The sequence below is a fragment of the Procambarus clarkii genome, chromosome 94 (assembly GCF_040958095.1).
Source record: "Procambarus clarkii isolate CNS0578487 chromosome 94, FALCON_Pclarkii_2.0, whole genome shotgun sequence".
Taxonomy (NCBI): Eukaryota; Metazoa; Arthropoda; class Malacostraca; order Decapoda; family Cambaridae; genus Procambarus; species Procambarus clarkii.
In genome coordinates, this window is record NC_091243.1 from 7,317,000 (window position 1) to 7,341,894 (window position 24,895).

General features: G+C 45.0%; 1 protein-coding gene across 1 annotated transcript in view; it reads right to left on the minus strand.

The window, feature by feature from the left end:
• Positions 1–4,078: 4,078 nt before the first annotated feature.
• LOC123747298 (obscurin) overlaps positions 4,079–24,895 on the minus strand; it is an 80,536-nt gene continuing 59,719 nt past the window's right edge. Inside the window, exons 5-8 of the mRNA XM_069319804.1 lie at positions 19,662–19,807; positions 14,064–14,241; positions 6,908–7,044; positions 4,079–4,351 (exon numbers count right to left, since the gene is read on the minus strand). Of these exons, the coding sequence (XP_069175905.1) occupies positions 4,134–4,351; positions 6,908–7,044; positions 14,064–14,241; positions 19,662–19,807 (679 nt within the window). The 3' untranslated portion in view covers positions 4,079–4,133. The remainder of the gene's footprint in view (positions 4,352–6,907; positions 7,045–14,063; positions 14,242–19,661; positions 19,808–24,895) is intronic.

A 24,895-nucleotide genomic window follows, 5' to 3' on the forward strand; every position in this document is an offset into this window, starting at 1 on the left:
CCATTATGGCGCTTCCTGTTGCTGGACAAACCTTGACTTGACTTTCCACGACATCACGGAGGAGAAGTATCTTAAGTACGTTATCTTAAGTGCGTTATCTTAAGTGCGTTATCTTAAGTGCGTTACGCGGCGTAATTACTTACAAGTGCGGGGGATGTTAGCATGCAAGACTTCATTAGGGAGAGGAGGGAGTGAAAGGGGGTGTTTGGGGGGGGGGGGATTTAATGGATGGGAGAAGGATGTGGGATGGAAATGGAAGAGGAGATAGGGGATAGGGAGCGGGTAAAAAGGAAAGAGGTGCAGACGTGATGGGGGGCTTATGAGGGGGGCGGATGGTTGAGGGAGGGTTGGAGTATGTTGGTAAAGGGAGGTAGCAGTAGTATACATATGGGGGTATGAGGTAAGGCATTTATCAGGAGAAATCATCAAGCTATTACGACTATATCTTGGAAGGGATCATAAGGATAAAGATTTGGGATGGGACGGAGGGGACGGATACAGTGACGGTGATGGTGACAGTGACGGTGATGGTGACAGTGACGGTGATAGTGACAGTGACGGTGATGGTGACAGTGACGGTGATGGTGACAGTGACAGTAATGGTGATAATCAGTAATTTGTGTATTTTTTATGGTGAGTTATTACCCCAGTTCCTCGCGTGCCTTCCTGACCGCCCTCCACCTAAGAGCTCAAGATTTTATCTTGAGATGATAAGATATCATCGGATGGTTAAAACAGAAGTTGGAGAGATCTTCTTGGCTCCTGCCAGGTAGTTCCCATTTATACTCAACCACAATTAATATATTTATCCAGCCACTGCTTGAAACAGTTCAGCAATACACCTCCCTCAATCGTGAATTATATTACCTAGCAAAGGTACTTAAGATACGCCTGACAGCTGGGTGGACAGCGCTTCGGATTCGTAGCCCTGAGGTTCCGGGTTCGATCCCCCGGTGGAGGCGGAGACAAATGGGCAAAATGTTTCTTTCATCCTGATGCCCTTGTTACCTAGCAGTAAATAGGTACCTGGGAGTTAGACAGCTGCTACGGGCTGCTTCCTGGAGGGGGGTGTGTAACAAAAAGGAGGCCCTGGTCGAGGACCGGGCCGCGGGGTCGCTAAGCCCCGAAATCATCTCAAGATAACCTCAAGATGCAATTTTTCAAACCAGTATTTTTGTTTAAGACTCTAAAATTTTCTAATTTGTATCACGTGTTATGTGATTAATTATGAGTTTATGTATTTCTCAACTCATTTATATCTTGCCAATTACTCTTTCTTTCATTTGGATGCTTTATTTACGTCTATATAACGTCGCCTTAGTAATGCATATTACTTAAGTAAGAATTCCTATTCATAATGGTTGTTCCTAATTCTCGGTATTTACCAAGCGAATATTATAGAATTTATAGGAAAATTGTTTCTATGTCATATACATTGAAATCCCAATAACGTTATTCAACTATGATAAAATCTGTTTTAGGTTGAAGGGGATCGAACGAGCGTCCTGGATATCCCCCTGATGCGTGCCTTTTCCCATGGTTCATGATATTCCAGGTACCAGGATCCAGGATACCATGGATCATGATATTCCAGGTACCAGGATCCAGGGTACCATGGATCATAATATTCCAGGTGGAATATTAGCGTATCTTGGTCCATGGTTCGTGGTGGTCGTGTACGGTTGTCCAGAACGACGATTCGACCCCCCTTTCCTGCTCTATAGATTTTCTGTTTCATCCAAGGGGTTGGGCACCATTCCTTTCCCTCCACCGTCCCATCCCAAATCCTTATCCTGACCCCTTCCCAGTGCTGCGTTGACATGTTGGCTTGGCGCTTTCCCCCTGATATATTTTATTAATAAATATTATAATTACACAACGAATTTCATAACTGAGCTGCTACTCCAGCTTTATCGTGCCCTCATAAGTGTATGATAACGCTAAAGACACAATCTGCGTTGTTACTGAAGTGTCTTGTTATAAGTCGAAGTATTTTGGGGATTTATAACAGTTTATATTCCAAAGTGCATGAGAGCAGGGCGTGAAACCCTGAGTGGGCTTCAGTAGAAGCCTCAGGGTCCCCAGAGGATTCAGTTGAAGTCCAGGTTGCAATGCTTTTGACCTTATCGTGGTCTAGTGGTCTAAGGCGTGGGCTTGGGAGTACCAAGTATGCGGGTTCGAATCCCCTTCATGGGTACTACTGATTTTGTCATCGATTTCCTTGCTTAAGAGTCTTGAATGAATACCGAAGTGCCAATATCAGTACTATTCAGCTGATATATAGTAGCAAATATTATAATTTTCTACATTATATTTGTCTGTATTAAACAGAACTTGTCAGTGTTATGTCGAGTCTATGTCTTAACTTCTTATTTAGGAATATCGATGCTCTATCTGATGTTATTCTGCTTATATGGACTTTAGTTCATGTAAACAGAGAGAAAGTGAGAGAGAGAGAGAGAGAGACAGAGACAGAAAGATTTCGGACGTTTAACACATTTTCTATTCAAGTTCCACTGTCTCCATATTTCTCCTTCTGCTCCTGTAAATAACCAAGTTGAACAGGCTATTATAACTTCTCTCTCCACGAAGAATAAAAATTCCGGCAAGTTTTCAGAAGGAAGAAAATTGAAAAAGAAAGTCTGAACGGCTCAACATACAATGATATGTGATTATAAGGTGTTCTGCGATATATGTGTGTGTGTATATATATATATATATATATATATATATATATATATATATATATATATATATATATATATATATATATATATATATATATACATGAACATTCACCGGTATATTTGCCTTAAAATGGATTCGATAAGATCTCAAATTTTTTTATCGAAAGTTATTTCATTTGACAGCTCAGAGTGACGTTGCGGAAGTGAGGTTCCTCAACATGAGTAGTGAAGTGGTGTAGTTAAGAAGTCCTTGTAATGAGAAAACTTACTGAGGTGCTGAAGTATTTCAATAAAGGTGAAGGAAAGACCCAATACATTTGTGTAAGTGTATAATTGCAACCAAAATTTGTTTTTTTGGGGGATGAACCTGACATCCTTTATTTAAGTGCTGTTAAACAATGTTCTGAACTCTGATTCATATGTTTATATGTCTGGCAGAGCGCCTCACGCGGCCTTCGTCAATAGATATAGTTATATCAATAGATATAGTTATATCAATAGATATAGTTATATCAATAGATATAGTTATATCAATAGATATAGTTATATCAATAGATATAGTTATATCAATAGATATAGTTATATCGCACATCAATAGATATAGTTATGATTATGTTCCCCAGAGGTTCCTCAGAGGTTCCCCAGGAATTCTCCAGGGGTTCCTAAGGGTCTCCCCAAAGATTGACTGATCAAATTGTCGTGGTTCGCAGGAAATAAATGTCGGTTATCGTGGAAACATTATCCCCAGTTCGAATCCTAATCACGGCTCCTGTGAATTTTCTCATTAATATATCGCGATAATGGGATTTCTCTGTTAATTATTATTATTATTATTATTATTATTATTATTATTATTATTATTATTATTATTATTATTATTATTATTATTATTATTTATTATAAGGATTATAATATTATATTTTATTTGTAATCAAAATATTGTGTGTCTCCGCCAAAGCATTTTCAAGGATTTAAAACTGTTGGAATGATATACTGGCTTCGTCCCCAGTCTGTTGCCAAAATGCATTCCATAATTTGGCTCATTTCCAGTGGTAAGATCGTCGAAATTGCTTTAATAATACTAAAAATAATAAATATTTCTATTATTTTTAGTATTATAAATGCTAACACAAGGTGTTACTATTGTATTAATGCAGAAAGTGGGAGGATAAATCCAAGTGTAGTCTTGTATTCTGAGAACATTTATCCACAGCAAGAGGTATAAATAAAACTACAATTTTATCGAATAATATATTATATAGAAAAGTTAGACAACATTTTGGCATTGTTTTAGATCCAATACATATATATATATATATATATATATATATATATATATATATATATATATATATATATATATATATATATATATATATATATATATATATATTAGTTATAAAACCATAATATGAAGCGGGTGGTGTTTACATCTGGGTGAGGAGATCAGGTGACCGTGGTAGCATGGGTCAGGTGGTGCAGGTGGCAACAGGTGAACCAGCTGGCCCAGGTGAGCACAAGGTGAGGGCCGCAGGTGACCAAGGTGGCCCAGGTGACCGGGGGCAGCAGCAGAGGCCACCACGGCTGACGAAGTGTGGCTGTGGCGCCCCCTGAAGCTGGGGTCTCCGGTAGGGCGTCATGCTGCATGGCTGCTGAGTTCTCTCCTGGGGGAGAGGCAGGAGACAACGGCAGGGTGAGTGTGTGGGGGGGGGACTGGAGGCTGTCTCTTTCTCTCTGTCTCTCTGTCTGTCTCTCTCTCTCTCTCTCTGTCTCTGTCTCTCTCTCTCTCTCTCTCTCTCTCTCTCTCTCTCTCTCTCTCTCTCTCTCTCTCTCTCTCTCTCTCTCTCTCTCTCTCTCTCTCTCTCTTTCTCTCTCTCTCTCTCTCTCACTCTCTCTCATACAACGTAAAACATAAATTAATAAATAAACACCAATAAGATTTATTAGACTCTCTGAGATATCAGCAGGAAGAGAGCTGATATCTGAGAGGCCAAATAACAAAGAGAGATAACAAAGGCCAAATGCGTTTGTAGGTGAACTCAGTGGAGAGAACAGACTCACGGCATCACACACACACTTTAGGAGACATTTTCAAAGTGGCATGTCATTGCTGCGGTCCCCGTGGTATAGTGGTTAGACACTCGCCTGGCCTTTCTCGAGCCTGGCTTTGTCCTGGGTTCGTATCCTGGCCGGGGAGGATTTACTGGGCGTCAATCCTTAACTGTAGCCTCTATTTACACAACAGTACAAGGGGTTCCTGGTTGTTAAACGATTTGGCGGGTCGTATTCCAAGAAGCATAGGATTAAGGACCTGTCCGAAACGCTATGCGTACTAGTGGCTGTACAAGAATTTAAGAACTGTTGTATGTGTAAATAAATAACAACATGTAGAAGGATGTCGCAGCGTGACACCGTCCGAGGGAGACGGCCACTAATATGGAGACCAAGTCTGTCTCAGGTGTTTAAGAAACATTGATTTAAGAAGCTTAGGATAATTTATATCCGTGTGTTTGTGCCTCACTCGGCGGCTCTCTAATGTACATATATATACAGTGGCACTGAACAGTGGCATTGAACAGAGGAGCTGAACAGTGGCATTGAACAGTGGCATGGAAAATAACGTCCGTCATCTAAGATGAGATGTTGCCACATTATTCGAGGTGAAGATTTTCATATATTTGAAAATAAATTTTCAATAAATTTTCATAACTTTCATATTTATGTCTTAATGCACCATAAAATACATGAAAATCAACGGCCGAAAAACACTCAATGAAAATTATACTTTTGCAGAACTTATCAAAAAGATCTTATTACTCTAAAAAGAAAATAGAATGAAAATGGAAAGATATCAAAACCTGTAGTAAATTTAGTCAAGATATCCGAGGGGGATCCTGAAGATTTATCACGATGATGCAACTTGATTTATGATGGCAAATCATCTGACGTTGCATCCTGTCTAGTCAGGAATAAATGGCTGTCGAGTTCTAAGTTCTAAGCCAATCTTGAGGTTATCTTGAGATGATTTCGGGGCTTTTTGGTGTCCCCGCGGCCCGGTCCTCGACCAGGCCTCCACCCCCAGGAAGCAGCCCGTGACAGCTGACTAACACCTAGGTACCTATTTTACTGCTAGGTAACAGGGGCATAGGGTGAAAGAAACTCTGCCCATTGTTTCTCGCCGGCGCCTGGGATCGAACCCCAGGACCACAGGATCACAAGTACAGCGTGCTGTCCGCTCGGCCGACCGGCTCCCTGCCAATAGTTAGGTTAGGTTATAACTATCTACAATGTGAGATAATTCCTGTGAGTTTTATTTTTTTAGACTTACCAATTTTCCTATTTTCAGGTGCTCAATTTAAGCACTTTAATAATAGTTATTTCCTGTATTACTTTCTGTCAATCGGTTTATAACTCAGTTACTGCTGAGTGACCCGAATGAGCACTTGATAGATGCTCACTTCTCCCTTCCCAGTCCGGGGCACGAACCCGGGCCAGGCCTGTGGCGAGGAATGGGGCCAGCGCGCTACCACCGCACCACAGGCCCTTATGGTCAAAGTTGCATCAGCGCTCAAGCAATATCCAGACGGTTGTGCAATTGCAGCCTAACAAATGCGTGTTCTGTGTCGTAATTTGCAGTATGACACAAGTATTCCGTCAGAGACTAGCCAACAGAGCACTAACTCTGCTCTATGTGTTAGAGTTTTCCCTGATTTAACGACAGTTTACCACGGGTAGTCCATCTAACTCTCCCGGAACCGAAGCCTCGGCTCTAGCGTTAATTTGCCGCGTAAACACCAACTTTGCCCCGCTGAAATAATTGTTTACCTCATTATAAACCCTGGCTAACTCGCGCCAGTGTGTTCAGTGGTTTATACTGGCCAGTTTGTAATTCTTACGTCAGCTGCTGTATCAGCTCTTTACTTAGGTGCAGCACACGCACACACACACACACACACACACACACACACACACACACACACACACACACACACACACACACACACACACACACACACACGAAGGCAAGTGTCCCTCACTTGCATAATATGCAAAGTAATGCAAAAAATACCAGTAGGCCATCTGGAGAAAACAATGTTAGAGAGTGCACCAGAGTGTATACTCCCCCAGTACACCAAGAGTGCCTGTACACTTCCTCAGTACACCAAGAGTGCACCAGGGGTGTACTCCCCTCCCCAGCACACCAGGAGCAGGAGACTCACCCGCTATAACGTGGACGGTGACGGTGTCGCTGGTGTAATTGGCGTACCAGCAGGAGTAGCGGCCGGAGTCTGTCGGGGCGGCGTGGGCCACGTAGAGCCGGCTGGCGATGAACCCGGAGGTCATGTCTCCCTTCACACTGTAGGGTAACACCGGGATAATATGAGTCTCCCTTCACACTGTAGGGTAACACCGGGATAATATGAGTCTCCCTTCACACTGTAGGGTAACACCGGGATAAAATGAGTCTCCCTTCACACTGTAGGGTAACACCGGGATAATATGAGTCCCCCTTCACACTGTAGGGTAACACCGGGATAAAATGAGTCTCCCTTCACACTGTAGGGTAACACCGGGATAATATGAGTCCCCCTTCACACTGTAGGGTAACACCGGGATAATATGAGTCTCCCTTCACACTGTAGGGTAACACCGGGATAATATGAGTCTCCCTTCACACTGTAGGGTAACACCGGGATAATATGAGTCTCCCTTCACACTGTAGGGTAACACCGGGATAATATGAGTCTCCCTTCACACTGTAGGGTAACACCGGGATAATATGAGTCCCCCTTCACACTGTAGGGTAACACCGGGATAATATGAGTCTCCCTTCACACTGTAGGGTAACACCGGGATAATATGAGTCCCCCTTCACACTGTAGGGTAACACCGGGATAATATGAGTCTCCCTTCACACTGTAGGGTAACACCGGGATAATATGAGTCTCCCTTCACACTGTAGGATAACACCGGGATAATATGAGTCTCCCTTCACACTGTAGGGTAACACCGGGATAATATGAGTTCCCCTTCACACTGTAGGGCAACACCAGACAGACAGACACAGTCAGGAAGAGAGATAGAAAAACACATTGACAAAAAGAGAAATCTAGGGATACCAGGACCGACCCGGGCACCGCCGGGTCTTCCACCTATTCTATATATGAAAGAGATTGTCGGTCTGTCTGTTAAAGGTCTCACCAAACTTTGCAGGGTGACTGGTGGTGTTCCGGAAATGATCATAGGCCAGTGGTGGAGGGGTAAGGTAAGTCTTAAAAGGTAAGAAAGGTGGTGAAGGAGAGGTAAGGTGGTGTCTAGGGTAGGTAATGGTGGGTAAAGTAAGTGGTGCAGGTACACTGAAGACGGTGAAGGGTCGCATGTAAGCACAGATGGCTGTGCAGTGATGACAGGTCGTGTGGTTATCTTGAGATCTTGAGATTATCTTGAGATGATTTCGGGGCTTTTTAGTGTCCCCGCGGCCCGGTCCTCGACCAGGCCTCCACCCCCAGGAAGCAGCTTGTGCAGATATTGTCTTCACCTCAGCCCGGTAACAATTCAACAGACCCACTGAGGGAGTGATCTGATATAATAGGCTTATTCCCAAATGCTAAGATATTGGATGCGTCAGACGGTAAAGGGAGAGGGGGGGTGGGTAGTGGTGGGGGAGGAGGGGAGGGGGTGGGGGAGGAGGGGGGGGTGGGGGAGGAGGGGAGGGGGTGGGGGAGGAGGGGAGGGGGTGGGGGAGGAGTTGGGTAAAAAGAAGTGAACCGCTGTCCTATATTTAAAGAGTTAAAATAAAAATTCGGATGCCAAATGGCGCCGTCGGCCGGGAAGCGACTCAGACCGCTTGAATACTAAATTTTTCTCGTATCCGATGTCGACAAGACACTTTTCATTTTTTCCCCGGGGGAAAAGGGAGGTCAGTGAGTCAGGGGTGGGGGTAATGGGGGAGGAGGTGATGGGAGGTGGGATCAGGGAGCAGACGGGGAATGGGAATCAGGAATGAGGTCAGAGGGAACAAGGAGAAAGTGTCAAGTCAGGGAGAATAGAGGTCAGGGAGGACCTCATGGTAGTCAGGGAGGAGGTAAAGGGTTATTAAGGAGGAGCCAACGGAGTGGCTCCAAAGTGGGAGGGTCAGGGAGTGACCCTGATCCTCCCTACTTTTAAATAAGTGAATCAAAGGGGAAGGTAAGGGGGGAAAGTCAGAGAGAACGTGAAGGTGTTAGAGATAATGTAAAAGTGGTCAGAGGAAGAAGGTGCAGGTGGGAGTTAGGAACATGATCAGGGAGATCAGGCGATGATCTCCCTGATTATGAGTCAGGGAGAGGTCTAAAGAGACCATCAACCTGATACACCACGAAAACCATTTTGTTCTCACATTATTTTTACAAATAATGACCAAAGTATTGCAGGCGAAGACTGCCTGAAAACTTTTGTAAACAATAGACAAAAATAATTAAAAGCATCACCGGTATATTAAAGAGTTTCTGGCTAGTTTTAGACAACTTCATTACGCGTTCCTTTGGGTCGGATGTAACTCGGAAACTACTCAAGGAGATTTTTGAGTGGGTCTCCCCAGTGATGCTTATCAACTTCTCTCTTTGCGTCCTTCACTCTCTTTCTTACCTCTCTCTCTCTCTCTCTCTCTCTCTCTCTCTCTCTCTCTCTCTCTCTCTCTCTCTCTCTCTCTCTCTCTCTCTCTCTCTCTCTTACCTTTCTTCCTGCGTCCTTCTCTGCCTCTGGCTGGCTGGACGGTAGAGCGACGGTCTCGCTTCATGCAGATCGGCGTTCAATCCCCGACCGTCCAAGTGGTTGGGCACCATTCCTTCCCCCCGTCCCATCCCAAATCCTTATCCTGACCCCTTCCCAGTGCTATATAGTCGTAATGGCTTGGCGCTTTCCCTTGATAATTCCTTCCTTCTCTCTCTCTCTCTCTCTCTCTCTCTCTCTCTCTCTCTCTCTCTCTCTCTCTCTCTCTCTCTCTCATCTTTAACATCCAGCTTTTCTTTATTAAATATAAAAGAAACAAACTATAAATAAAAATTAGGAATGCTATAAGCTGTTTCCCCAAGGCTTGGTTCTAAGATTGTTAAAATATATATATATATATATATATATATATATATATATATATATATATATATATATATATATATATATATATATATATATATTTAATATATGTAAATGGCTTTCCTGTGTTAATGAACTTCTACAAGTCAATATTTTCAGACAAAACTCAACAAATTAAGACTGTAAAAGTACTGTAGACAGCTGCAGGGAGACCTTAACAAACTCCAGGGGTAGGCACGGGGAATAACAATATGAGAGATGAACCACAACGAATGTAAAAGGTAATGAATATTTGAAATGGCTGTTAGAGTTTATCCCTAACAAGTGCAATGTAACGAATGTGGGTAATGGAGATATGAGATAAGAAAGACTGTTATCCTTAAAGGGACGGCAGCTACGGAAATCGGAAAGGGATAATTACTTGGATGTTGCCTGAATTCCATCACTAACATCAGAGGCACGTGTGAACTGGAACGAACGTAGCAACACGATGGTACCAGAAGAACATTGGAATTGTGTATAGAAATATCAGTGAGGGGCTCTTCTCACTGAGAGCAGAAATATCAGTGAGGAGCTCTTCTCACTGAGAGCAGAAATATCAGTGAGGGGCTCTTCTCACTGAGAGCAGAAATATCAGTGAGGGGCTCTTCTCACTGAGAGCAGAAATATCAGTGAGGAGCTCTTCTCACTGAGAGCAGAAATATCAGTGAGGGGCTCCTCTCACTGAGAGCAGAAATATCAGTGAGGGGCTCTTCTCACTGAGAGCAGAAATATCAGTGAGGGGCTCTTCTCACTGAGAGCAGAAATATCAGTGAGGGGCTCTTCTCACTGAGAGCAGAAATATCAGTGAGGGGCTCTTCTCACTGAGAGCAGAAATATCAGTGAGGGGCTCTTCTCACTGAGAGCAGAAATATCAGTGAGGGGCTCTTCTCACTGAGAGCAGAAATATCAGTGAGGGGCTCTTCTCACTGAGAGCAGAAATATCAGTGAGGGGCTCTTCTCACTGAGAGCAGAAATATCAGTGAGGGGCTCTTCTCACTGAGAGCAGAAATATCAGTGAGGGGCTCTTCTCACTGAGAGCAGAAATATCAGTGAGGGGCTCTTCTCACTGAGAGCAGAAATATCAGTGAGGGGCTCTTCTCACTGAGAGCAGAAATATCAGTGAGGGGCTCTTCTCACTGAGAGCAGAAATATCAGTGAGGGGCTCTTCTCACTGAGAGCAGAAATATCAGTGAGGGGCTCTTCTCACTGAGAGCAGAAATATCAGTGAGGGGCTCTTCTCACTGAGAGCAGAAATATCAGTGAGGGGCTCTTCTCACTGAGAGCAGAAATATCAGTGAGGGGCTCTTCTCACTGAGAGCAGAAATATCAGTGAGGGGCTCTTCTCACTGAGAGCAGAAATATCAGTGAGGGGCTCTTCTCACTGAGAGCAGAAATATCAGTGAGGGGCTCTTCTCACTGAGAGCAGAAATATCAGTGAGGGGCTCTTCTCACTGAGAGCAGAAATATCAGTGAGGGGCTCTTCTCACTGAGAGCAGAAATATCAGTGAGGGGCTCTTCTCACTGAGAGCAGAAATATCAGTGAGGGGCTCTTCTCACTGAGAGCAGAAATATCAGTGAGGGGCTCTTCTCACTGAGAGCAGAAATATCAGTGAGGGGCTCTTCTCACTGAGAGCAGAAATATCAGTGAGGGGCTCTTCTCACTGAGAGCAGAAATATCAGTGAGGGGCTCTTCTCACTGAGAGCAGAAATATCAGTGAGGGGCTCTTCTCACTGAGAGCAGAAATATCAGTGAGGGGCTCTTCTCACTGAGAGCAGAAATATCAGCGAGGGGCTCAAATAGGCGATCAGAATTGCCTATTTGAGATCAAAATTAAAATACTTAACACCCGACATGAAATCCGATTCATGTGAAACACAAAACTGGAATTGAAAATCAGAGGCTGGCAACAAGATTAGTGCCTGAGTTAAGAGGAACCTAAGTGGGTAGGTTAAGAGATCTCAATAATATAACCATAGAGAAGGGAAGAAAGAGAGGGGATATGATTATGACATACAAAATACTGATGGGAATAGAGAAGTTGGGCAAGGACAGCCTTTGTAAATTAAGATAATTTTAAAAGATGATTTAAGATGATTTACCATCCACCTGACACTGTACCATCCACCTGACACTGTACCATCCACCTGACACTGTACCATCCACCTGACACTGTACCACCCACCTGACACTGTGCCACCCACCTGACACTGTACCCACCCACCTGACACTGTACCACCCACTTGACACTGTACCACCCACTTGACACTGTACCACCCACCTGTCTACCCCTCCCACCACCTAACTCATGCCTTTAACACCTCGCCACTTATACCGGCCCCGCTGGCTGGTCTTGGCCGCGGTAATGAAGATTGCAATGGCCGCCGTTTCGCGGTCGGTCGGCAATTTACCAGAAGGCAAGCGCGATAGAGAAGAGGCGGACGGTGATTGGTTCTTGCCATGGCCTGGTCGGCAATACCACCTCTCCCCCTCTCCCCCCTTCTCCCCATCCCATCCGAGCCTCAGCCTATCCAACGTGTGCACCATTTGCTTGGGATAAGTGTGGATCAGATCAAGTTGGTCTGAGAGAGAGAGGGAACCATGAAGACTTGCAGCGTGTGATTGGCTGGTTCAGCAGACTAGAGTATTCACCGGAATCTTCCAAGATATTATTATTATTATTATCTTTAGCTGTTGCAGCTGGAGAGACAATGTTCACAGCTGTTTTGCTTTGTTAATATCCAGAATGGGAATATGTTCCCCCCCTGAAAAAAAATATTCACATCTCGTTTAGCCAGTAATGGGGACTATTTCTTGATTTGATATCTTGCTCAATGGTTGATGTTGGTGTTTATCGTGTGTTTGGTGTTATTCATTTACACAGTCATGTTATTTACTTATACATTCATTATTAACGCGGTTGAAAATGCGAATATTATTTCTCGCATTAATGCGACACTCAGATGCTTACCACAAACGCCTCCCATCAGGTTATCAACCCACAGAAAATTAAAAATTGGAACAGAATTACGTTGATTTATTAATATTATTTTTAACTAAACATCGTTGCATAAAGAAAGTAATGTTTTTTTTTTTTTATTGTAAAGAGCAGGAGTTGCCAAAGCGGCTTCCAACATTAGCTGAATATCACTGGACTCCATGAACCACTTCTTGAGTTATGGTTTGACGAAACTCTAGTTGATATTACCTTACGTATGTAACTTACATTGGTTTAAACCACGAGGGAGAAGTTAAGTTTGTCTATCTGTCTGTCTGTCTGTCTGTCTGTCTGTCTGTCTGTCTGTCTGTCTGTCTGTCTCTGTCTGTCTGTCTGTCTGTCTGTCTGTCTGTCTGTCTGTCTGTCTCTGTCTGTCTGTCTGTCTGTCTGTCTGTCTGTCTCTGTCTGTCTGTCTGTCTGTCTGTCTGTCTGTCTCTCTCTCTCTCTCTCTCTCTCTCTCTCTCTCTCTCTCTCTCTCTCTCTCTCTACCCCAGATTCTACCTAATGTTCTTCACGTACCATGTAAGGACGGTGGCTCCCCTGCGCCAGGTGACCAGGGACTCACCTGATGCCGCCCCTGGAGTGTTGAAGGCCAGGACGGTGGCTCCCCTGCGCCAGGTGACCAGGGACTCACCTGATGCCGCCCCTTGAGGTGTTGAAGGCCAGGACGGTGGCTCCCCTGCGCCAGGTGACCAGGGACTCACCTGATGCCGCCCCTGGAGGTGTTGAAGGCCAGGACGGTGGCTCCCCTGCGCCAGGTGACCAGGGACTCACCTGATGCCGCCCCTGGAGGTGTTGAAGGCCAGGACGGTGGCTCCCCTGCGCCAGGTGACCAGGGACTCACCTGATGCCGCCCCTGGAGGTGTTGAAGGCCAGGACGGTGGCTCCCCTGCGCCAGGTGACCAGGGACTCACCTGATGCCGCCCCTGGAGGTGTTGAAGGCCAGGACGGTGGCTCCCCTGCGCCAGGTGACCAGGGACTCACCTGATGCCGCCCCTGGAGGTGTTGAAGGCCAGGACGGTGGCTCCCCTGCGCCAGGTGACCAGGGACTCACCTGATGCCGCCCCTGGAGGTGTTGAAGGCCAGGACGGTGGCTCCCCTGCGCCAGGTGACCAGGGACTCACCTGATGCCGCCCCTGGAGGTGTTGAAGGCCAGGACGGTGGCTCCCCTGCGCTAGGTGACCAGGGACTCACCTGATGCCGCCCCGGGAGGTGTTGAAGGCAAGGACGGTGGCTCCCCTGCGCCAGGTGACCAGGGACTCACCTGATGCCGCCCCTGGAGGTGTTGAAGGCCAGGACGGTGGCTCCCCTGCGCCAGGTGACGGTGCGGGAAGGGAAGGGCACCTGGTCGATGACACACTTGAGCTCTATCATACTGCCGCTGTTGTAGTGCTTCTCCTCCACATCCTGCCCTCGCTCGTCCACCACCCGCGCTCTCGGCTCTGCCCACCACACCACCACATGAGGGCACGGAGACATATGAGGCACACGGAGACATGAAGACACAAGGAGACATGAGGGCACGGAGACATGAGGACACACGGAGACATGAGCACACACGGAGACATGAGGGGCACCGAGACATCAGATGTAAGAGACATGTAACAGACGTCAGAGTCATAAAACATCATAATACAGACATCATTGAAAATAGTGCTTTAAACGCTTCCGTTTCATTCCTCTAAACATTAAAAATTGCATGAAAAAACCCTATACCCACCAGACCCAAGCAACTCTTCCCCCCTACTACCACACTCGAATTTCGTAAACACCACAATTGTCTAACTGTTCCCTCGAGCCAATGTAGACACTAATGAGCTCAATCGTGCAGATTGAACGAAACAAATGCCAGAAGACCACAAGGCATCAAACCGAACCTATCAGATCAGACCATTGCCCAACCAGATCCAATTCTAACCCCCCACTACCACGATTCTGCGAGATTTTGGATAATTCGCCTGGCCGGATTCTTCTGGATTATATCCCTGACCTTTTCTCTTATGTTCGTGTTTATCCTGTGACCATTGATACGTTAGTGTGTGTCCTTGTATGAGTCTGTCTTTGTTTAAGGTGTGATACTGCATTTGATGGAGCAAAAACCTGATATCCTAGCATTCTTGATGGCTAATATCCTTGAATATGCAGCGGGATAAGGATAATATCGTAATATTCCGAGAGATTTATGGTAATATTCAGTCATTACAGCAAGCTAAAGGTAATATCCTGTCATTCCAGGAGACTAAGGCCAATATCCTATAATTACAGCTGACATTAGCTTACATTATAACATGAGTTATATTAGATCAGCATTCTAACTTGCCCGTCCGGCAGGTAAAGGCCAACATCATACTGCTCCAGCAGGTAAAGGCCAACATCATACTGCTCATGCAGGTAAAAGGCCAACATCATACTGCTCCAGCAGGTAAAAGGCCAACATCATACTGCTCCAGCAGGTAAAAGGCCAACATCATACTGCTCCAGCAGGTAAAAGGCCAACATCATACTGCTCCAGCAGGTAAAAGGCCAACATCATACTGCTCCAGCAGGTAAAAGGCCAACAGCATACTGCTCCAGCAGGTAAAAGGCCAACATCATACTGCTCCAGCAGGTAAAAGGCCAACATCATACTGCTCCAGCAGGTAAAAGGCCAACATCATACTGCTCCAGCAGGTAAAAGGCCAACATCATACTGCTCCAACAGGTAAAAGGCCAACATCATACTGCTCCAGCAGGTAAAAGGCCAACATCATACTGCTCCAGCAGGTAAAAGGCCAACATCATATTCCTCCAGCAGGTAAAAGGCCAACATCATACTGCTCCAGCAGGTAAAAGGCCAACATCATACCGCTCCAGCAGGTAAAAGGCCAACATCATACTGCTCCAGTAGGTAAAAGGCTAACATCATACTGCTCCAGCAGGTAAAAGGCCAACATCATACTGCTCCAACAGGTAAAAGGCCAACATCATACTGCTCCAGCAGGTAAAAGGCCAACATCATACTGCTCCAGCAGGTAAAAGGCCAACATCATATTCCTCCAGCAGGTAAAAGGCCAACATCATACTGCTCCAGCAGGTAAAAGGCCAACATCATATTCCTCCAGCAGGTAAAAGGCCAACATCATACTGCTCCAGCAGGTAAAAGGCCAACATCATACCGCTCCAGCAGGTAAAAGGCCAACATCATACCGCTCCAGCAGGTAAAGGCCAACATCATACCGCTCCAGCAGGGAAAAGGCCAACATCATACTGCTCCAGCAGGTAAAGGCCAACATCATACCGCTCCAGCAGGTAAAAGGCCAACATCATACTGCTCCAGCAGGTAAAAGGCCAACATCATACCGCTGCAGCAGGTAAAAGGCCAACATCATACTGCTCCAGCAGGTAAAAGGCCAACATCATACCGCTGCAGCAGGTAAAAGGCCAACATCATACCGCTGCAGCAGGTAAAAGGCCAACATCATACCGCTCCTACAGACTAAGCCAAACATGGCTTGCTTTTAATGCAGTTTTCTTCAATAACATTTTAGCTGAATGTCTCTTTAGCTTTAGACAAAAAAAAAACTATAATAAAATCACTTCAGTGCCGAAAACTTTCTGAAACTTATCAATGGAACGAATGTGAGAAGAAATTAAGATCCGAAGACTTTTAAAGGACAAGTATCGTAATCAAAGCTTTTGAAGAAAGTAATATATATATATATATATATATATATGTCGTACCTAGTAGCCAGAACGCACTTCTCAGCCTACTATGCAAGGCCCGATTTGCCTAATAAGCCAAGTTTTCATGAATTAATTGTTTTTCGACTACCTAACCTACCTAACCTAACCTAACCTAACTTTTTCGGCTACCTAACCAAACCTAAGCTATAAAGATAGGTTAAGTTAGGTTAGGTAGGGTTAGTTAGGTTCGGTCATATATCTACGTTAATTTTAACTCCAATAAAAAAAATTGACCTCATATATAATGAAATGGGTAGCTTTATCATTTCATAAGAAAAAAAATTAGAGAAAATATATTAATTCAGGAAAACTTGGCTTATTAGGCAAATCGGGCCTTGCATAGTAGGCCAAAAAGTGCGTTCTGACTACTAGGTTCTGACTACATATATATATATATATATATATATATATATATATATATATATATATATATACACACGCCAAAGGCGACAGAAGGAGAGAGAGGATGAAAGGCAGACGTCCCTCGCCTGAGGCAGGCTCATCAAAGAACGTTTATCACTGTGCAGAAAACTGGGCAGCTTGTGTCACCGGCAGACCACGAAATCTTAAGAAAAGAGAAACAAAAAATAATAACTAGTTTTTTTAAGAGATCGTGACTTGGTAGGCGAACAAGGGGACACAGGTGGAACATGAGTGCCCACATGAGCCACAGGGACGTTAGAAAGAACTTTTTCAGTGTCAGAGTAGTTTAACAGATGGGATGCATTAGGCAGTGATGTGGTGGAGGCTGACTCCATACACAGTTTTAAATGTAGATATGATTGAGCCCAGTAGGTTCAGGAATATGTACAGCAGTTGATTGACAGTTGAGAGGCGGGACCAAAGAGCCAAAGTTCAACCTCCGCAAGAACAACTAGGTGAACACACACACACACACACACACACACACACACACACACACACACACACACACACACACACACACACACACACACACACACACATACACTCACACACACACATACACACACACACACACAAGTTTCTGAATGCCAACATACGAACGGCATTCAGAAACTTGTGTAAAGAATCATTCAGAACTTTGTATACCACATATGTCAGGCCAATCCTGGAGTATGCAGCCCCAGCATGGAGTCCATATCTAGTCAAGGATAAGACTAAACTGGAAAAGGTTCAAAGGTTTGCCACCAGACTAGTACCCGAGCTGAGAGGTATGAGCTACGAGGAGAGACTACGGGAATTAAACCTCACTTCGCTGGAAGACAGAAGAGTTAGGGGGGACATGATCACCACATTCAAGATTCTGAAGGGGATTGATAGGGTAGATAAAGACAGTCTATTTAACACAAGGGGAACACGCACAAGGGGACACAGGTGGAAACTGAGTGCCCAAATGAGCCACAGAGATATTAGAAAGAACTTTTTTAGTGTCAGAGTGGTTGACAAATGGAATGCATTAGGAAGTGATGTGGTGGAGGCTGACTCCATACACAGTTTCAAGTGTAGATATGACAGAGCCCGATAGGCTCAGGAACCTGTACACCTGTTGATTGACGGTTGAGAGGCGGGACCAAAGAGCCAGAGCTCAACCCCCGCAAACACAACTAGGTGAGTACAACTAGGTGAGTACACACACACACACACACACACACACACACACACACACACACACACACACATACACACACACACACACACACACACACACACACACACACACATACACACACATACACATACACTCACACACACACACACACACACACACACATACACACACACACACACACACACACACACACACACACATACACACACATACACACACATACACACACACACACACACCCACACACACACACACACACACACACACACACACACACACACACACACACTCACACACACAACGTAGCCTCAACGCTGCTTGGACTACTTTTAGAGTAATAAAATAATGCACTAAAGTAAAAGAAAAAAAGCTGTAGTTACTTTCTGCGTTTTTGGAAAATTATTTTACAGTAAAAAATGTTCCCAATAAATATATTGTTTTGCCAGTAGCAACCTCTTAGGCCCCTGTTAATTACAATAATCTCACTGCATATACAATAATAATAATAATAATAATAATATTATATATTATAATATATCTCATTTTTATGAAATTTCCACAAATGTGCTCATGCTAAGAAAAAACTTATACCTGATTGCTCAACTCTTCAAAGACCTACATATACTCTCATTACAATTTAAAAAAATAAGTGGGTGAGGGGAAACTGAATGAACCAGGTTCACATATGATCCTAACGAGTGACGTTCAGGATGAGCTGAAACCAGTTTGTGACACAGTCAAAGGGGGAGAGTAACATGCCACGTTCAGGACACGGAGAGGAAGGAACGTTTGACGTTCAGGAAAGGGGAAAATAGCTTGTGACGTGCAGTAATGAGGGGAGAGTAGCCTGTAACTAGGAGAACGAGGGTAGGGGGGGGAGAGAGGCTAATGACGTTCAAGAGGGGGAATAAATTAGCCTCTGAGGATGTGGACGAAGGGAAGGGGAAACAGATAACGTGTAAGACGAGGGGAAGAGGGATGTTACCATGACAACTGTTGTTGATATGTAGCGACTGTTGTTGTTATTACTAAGAGTACTATTGCAACTTTAACTACCATTGTTACTGATACTATAACCAGGCCTACTGCTGATACTGTGACTAGGCCTACTACTGCTATTAAAAAGGCTTGCTTATCTTATTACAAGGCCTAGATTTTTTCCTATTTCTAGACTTACCACTGTTATTAAAAGGCTTAATAAAACTACTATTACTAAGCCTACACTCCAGCTATTACTAGGCCTACACTTCAGCTATCACTAGGCCTACACTTCAGCTATTACTAAGCCTACACTTCAGTTATTATTAGGCCTACACTTCATCTATTACTAGGCCTACACTTCAGCTATCACTAGGCCTACACTTCAGCTATAACTAAGCCTACACTTCAGCTATTACTAGGCCTACACTTCAGCTATAACTAAGCCTACACTTCAGCTATTACTAGGCCTACACTTCAGCTATCACGAGCGAGACGTGCATGGGCCGACGACAATCTGCCGGGAGAGAGAGCACGTCTGACCGTCACAGAACAATGGCAGACACTGACCTGTGACGCTGAGGGTGACGTCCATGACGAGGGGAGGTGTGGTGGCCACCTGGCACCGGTACTCGCCGCCGTCGCCACTCTGCACGTCACCGATCACCAGTTGCCATCGTTGCCATCTCTCCCCTGCCTCGTGGACCAGACGGTACCTGGAATGGGGTATACCAGCGTGGTTGGTGCCAGTGAGGGTGGGGCAGTGAGGTCTCCTGGATGGCCTTGTGGAAGTTGGTCTCTAGCACCAGGTTTCGAATCCTCGTCATGGCCCTTGTGGATTTGTTCATTGGTCTCTAGCTCTGGGGTTTCGTTACTTGGTTTGATAGAGGTGTGTGTGTGTGTGTGTGTGTGTGTGTGTGTGTGTGTGTGTGTGTGTGTGTGTGTGTGTGTGTGTGTATGTATGTGTCTGTGTGTGTGTGTACTCTCCTAATTGTGCTTGCGGGGGTTGAGCTATGGCTCTTTGGTCCCGCCTCTCAACCGTCAATCAACAGGTGTACAGGTTCCTGAGCCGATTGTGCTCTGTCATATCTGTGTGTGTGTGTGTGTGTGTGTGTGTGTGTGTGTGTGTGTGTGTGTGTGTGTGTGTGTGTGTGTGTACTCATCTTATTCACAAATCGTACTTAGAGGACTAAAAGTTAGGTTTTTGTCACCGGGTTTTCAACTATCTGTCGTCCATTTGGCAAAACTACTGACAATCAAGACCTCAATCACTTCAACATTTAACTTATGTACGGAATTACTCTCCACAATCTCGTTCTATAATTCATTCCATTTACTCATTATACTCAGTTTTAATGAATATTTCCTCACCATCCGGAGGTTCGTCCATGTTAGTAGCTTCCTTCAGTGACCTCTCGTGTTTATTGTACACGTGCTCAACCTTTCGTCCTTACCTACTTCGTCAATACCTCTTAGGATTTAATACGTCGCGATCATGTCTCATCTGTCTAGTTTTTTCCTAGTATATTAATGTCTAGCTCCATTAGTCTTATATTTTAGTTCAATCCTCTGAGTTCGCAAAAGGAGTTTTATGGCATATTTCCAGAGTTTATTTCTTGAGTTTCTTCTTGTGATTTTTAAGGGCTCCATTAGGGGCTGCATATTCCAGTATTGGTCTCATGTAGTGTACATTGAATACTTCATTGTTCAGCTTCCTGAAAGGTTCTTGGATCTTTGCCAGCCCTGCATACACCTCGTTGCTGATGTGATTCTGTTGATGTCTCTCTCGAGACTGGTTGAGTATTATGTCTGCTCCTCAAACCTTCTTCGCTTATAGAGAAGAAGGTTTATAGCATATAGCATATAGCAAATAGTTTATAGCAAACCTTCTTCGCCTTTTTCTCATTGTGTACTGGTTGTGCAGTCTCCTCGCTAACCTCCCAATGATCAATATATTATATACACATATTTGGCTGAAGTCGAGTAGCCATCGTTTTGGCCTTTCCTGCAGCTTATCCAGGCTTATCCATGTAGCATTCTCCAGTCCTCAGGTGTCATATAACACTTGTTATCTGTTTCGTATCACCTGCCAAATTTGACATATAAGAGACGGTCAAGTTCTAACCTCTGTCATTGCCGGCTGGTCACACTTCTCTATGATCTCCAATTTTTCACACTGCTCGCGGTTATACAGGCAATCGACCCCCTGATTAATTCACTGTTCGGTCCGTTACTCCAGGATATGTTTTGAGTCCACGTTGATGCCCGTCAGTGTAGAAATAAAGAGCTAAGATTATGTTTAAGTTGCTGAAGGAAAAATTCGACAAGCAGCAAAAGTGGGGGGAAAAAATGGTTGCTGGAATTCAACTCCAACACTTGTAAGGTAATGAAGATAAGAAGAGGAGAAAGGAGACTGGTAGAAGATTAGGAAATAGAAGGAAACAGACCACCAGACAGTGCCAGCCCTCTACCAGACACTGCCAAACCTAAACCAGACAGTGCCAGCCCTCCACAAGACAGTGCCAGCTATCCACAAGACAGTGCCAGCCCTCACAAGACAGTGCCAGCCCAACACCAGACAGTGCCAGCCCTCCACAAGACAGTGCCAGCCCTCCACAAGGCAGTGCCAGCCCTCCACAAGACAGTGCCAGCCCTCACAAGACAGTGCCAGCCCTCCACCAGACAGTGCCAGCCCTCCACCAGACACTGCCAGCCCTCCACAAGACAATGCCAGCCCTCCACCAGACAGTGCCAGCCCTACACCAAACAGTGCCAGCCCTACACCAAACAGTGCCAGCCCTCCACAAGACAGTGCCAGCCCTCCACAAGGCAGTGCCAGCCCTCCACAAGGCAGTGCCAGCCCTCCACAAGACAGTGCCAGCCCTCACAAGACAGTGCCAGCCCTCCACCAGACAGTGCCAGCCCTCCACCAGACAGTGCCAGCCCTCCACAAGACAATGCCAGCCCTCCACCAGACAGTGCCAGCCCTATACCAAACAGTGCCAGCCCTACACCAAACAGTGCCAGCCCTCCACAAGACAGTGCCAGCCCTCCACAAGACAGCCCCAGCCCTCCACAAGACAGCCCCAGCCCTCCACAAGACAGTGCCAGCCCTCCACCAGACAGTGCCAGCCCTCACAAGACCGCAGACAGTAGCCGAGCACAACACGGAGGGAGTGGGTACATGTAATCTCTTGTAAAAAACAGTGACCCGGCCGAGGCCGAGACCGCCACAGCTCGACCCCCTTCGTCTCGACCCGCAGCTCGTATCTCACGTTATTATATACTTGACCCGAGGCCGAAATCACGTCAGCTCGTAAACACGGGCGGCTCCGCCCTCGGAAGGACGGAGTTCCACTTCGTCATCGGTGTTTACTGCTCGGCGGTCAGGGCGATCTCCTTCTGGGCGTAGACACGCTTCGCATTTCTCCTCATGGTAAAATTCCCCCAGTCACCGGAGCAGTAATTTGGTGTTGGGGTTCGAGGTCTATCAACCACTGAAGGCCTCTTCAGTGGTTGATAGACCTCCTTATCGTATTAATTCTGATAATTATATATTATCCTGTTAATAAGGCTTCCTTATTAAGGCCTCTACAATAGATTCTTGACTATAGCCAGTTCGTATACTCCAATCCTGAACTATGTCTAGGATTAAAGTATGTTGTATAACATCCAGGTACTGGGAACAAATGGTTCCAAGCAGCACGGGCTATGGTGATCCCGTAGTACTCATCTGGCACAGGAGATGTGCTGCGACCTGACACTGATGTGCCAGAGATACTAAAGTAAACTCTCAGTGTTTATATACACATCTGGGTACACATCTCTCGGTGTATACCTGTGATTTATATCCCACATGTGGATACATTTTTTTTCTTTTGTCATTATTGGGAAATATTAGATTTAAGTTAAATTTCTCTTTTATTTTAGATAGTGATTATATTGCCACTGACAACATTTTAGGAATGTTGGTGTTATAATAAACTGAAAATCAAGGAGCATGTTTTTGAAGGAATATACACATATTCCTATAATACTCGTCTCCAGTGGTAGAATACTCATCCCAGAGATACTCGCCTGCAGTGGTAGAATACTCATCCCAGAGATACTCGCCTGCATTGGTAGAATACTCATAATACTCATCCCAGAGATACTCGCCTGCAGTGGTAGAATACTCATCCCAGAGATACTCGCCTGCAGTGGTAGAATACTCATCCCAGAGATACTCGCCTGCAGTGGTAGAATACTCATCCCAGAGATACTCGCCTGCATTGGTAGAATACTCATAATACTCATCCCAGAGATACTCGCCTGCAGTGGTAGAATACTCATCCCAGAGATACTCGCCTGCATTGGTAGAATACTCATAATAATCATCCCAGAGATACTCACCTGCATTGGTAGAATACTCATCCCAGAGATACTCACCTGCATTGGTAGAATACTCATCCCAGAGATACTCGCCTGCATTGCTAGAATACTCATCCCAGAGATACTCGCCTGCAGTGGCATAATACTCATCCCAGAGATACTTGCCTGCAGTGGCAGAATACTCATAATACTCATCCCTGAGATACTCGCCTGCAGTGGTAGAATACTCATAATACTCATCCCAGAGATACTCACCTGCAGTGGTAGAATACTCATCCCAGAGATACTCGCCTGCAGTGGCAGAATACTCATCCCAGATAATAGCTCTTGCTTACAGCTCAACTCACCGAGCCTAAGTAAGCCTGTTTTACTGAATCATTGATGATATTGTGATTTCTGTCCATCCTCTCGATTTGCCTCTCCGTAAAAAATGCAACTGTTTTGCATAATCTCCAACGTACGACCCCAACCCTCCCTAACCAATCCTGGCCGATCAATAGAAAATTTTTTTGGGAGTTTTAGTTTTTCTAATTCATTGTATTTTTAACGGACGAGATGGGATACAAACCGGTTCCGTCTCTCTCTCTCTCTCTCTCTCTCTCTCTCTCTCTCTCTCTCTCTCTCTCTCTCTCTCTCTCTCTCTCTCTCTCTCTCTCTCTTTCTCTCTCTCTCTCTCTCTCTCTCTCTCTCTCTCTCTGCTTAAGTGACAGCACAGAGGAAGGCTTGAAGTTCCATTGGGCAGCTGTTAGTTTCCTAGAAACTATATATATATATATATATATATATATATATATATATATATATATATATATATATATATATATATATATATATTGATATTTTCCAAAAAAATCTAATAATTAAATAAAAGATGGGTCGGTAAGCTCGTCCACAATGGGTAATTAGTGGAGTAATTGGTGGGTTGGCCGACCATGATAGCCAGGCCTGGCACCTTGCCAGTGGTAAAACCAACAACTTCTGACAATTTGCCAAAGTGGGTGCAGTAGGAAGGTGCAAAGTCCGCTAACTTCTTTCATCTGGTTTGGTGGAAGTTTGACTCGCGTTAAGCTGAGAAGTTGAGAAGTGAAGCTTCTAACGCCTTGAGAATTATGGCGAGAACTTGATCAATTATAAATGGGAATACTTTCATGGCCGGTTGAGTGGATGTTCAAGGCCGGTTGAGTGGATGTTCAAGGCCGGTTGAGTGGATGTTCAAGGCCGGATGAGTGGACGTTCAAGGCCAGTTGAATGGACGTTCAAGGCCGGTTGAATGGACGTACTTGACAGGTTGAGTGGACTTACTAGCACCGGTTGTCCGAATCACGTCTTCAGTTTCCAAGATGAAGCCGCATTCCCTGCCGGATAACTTCAATGGGACTCTGACCTTCACTCTATTAGTGAGACGACCTACAGAGCCTTCAACTACTTGATAA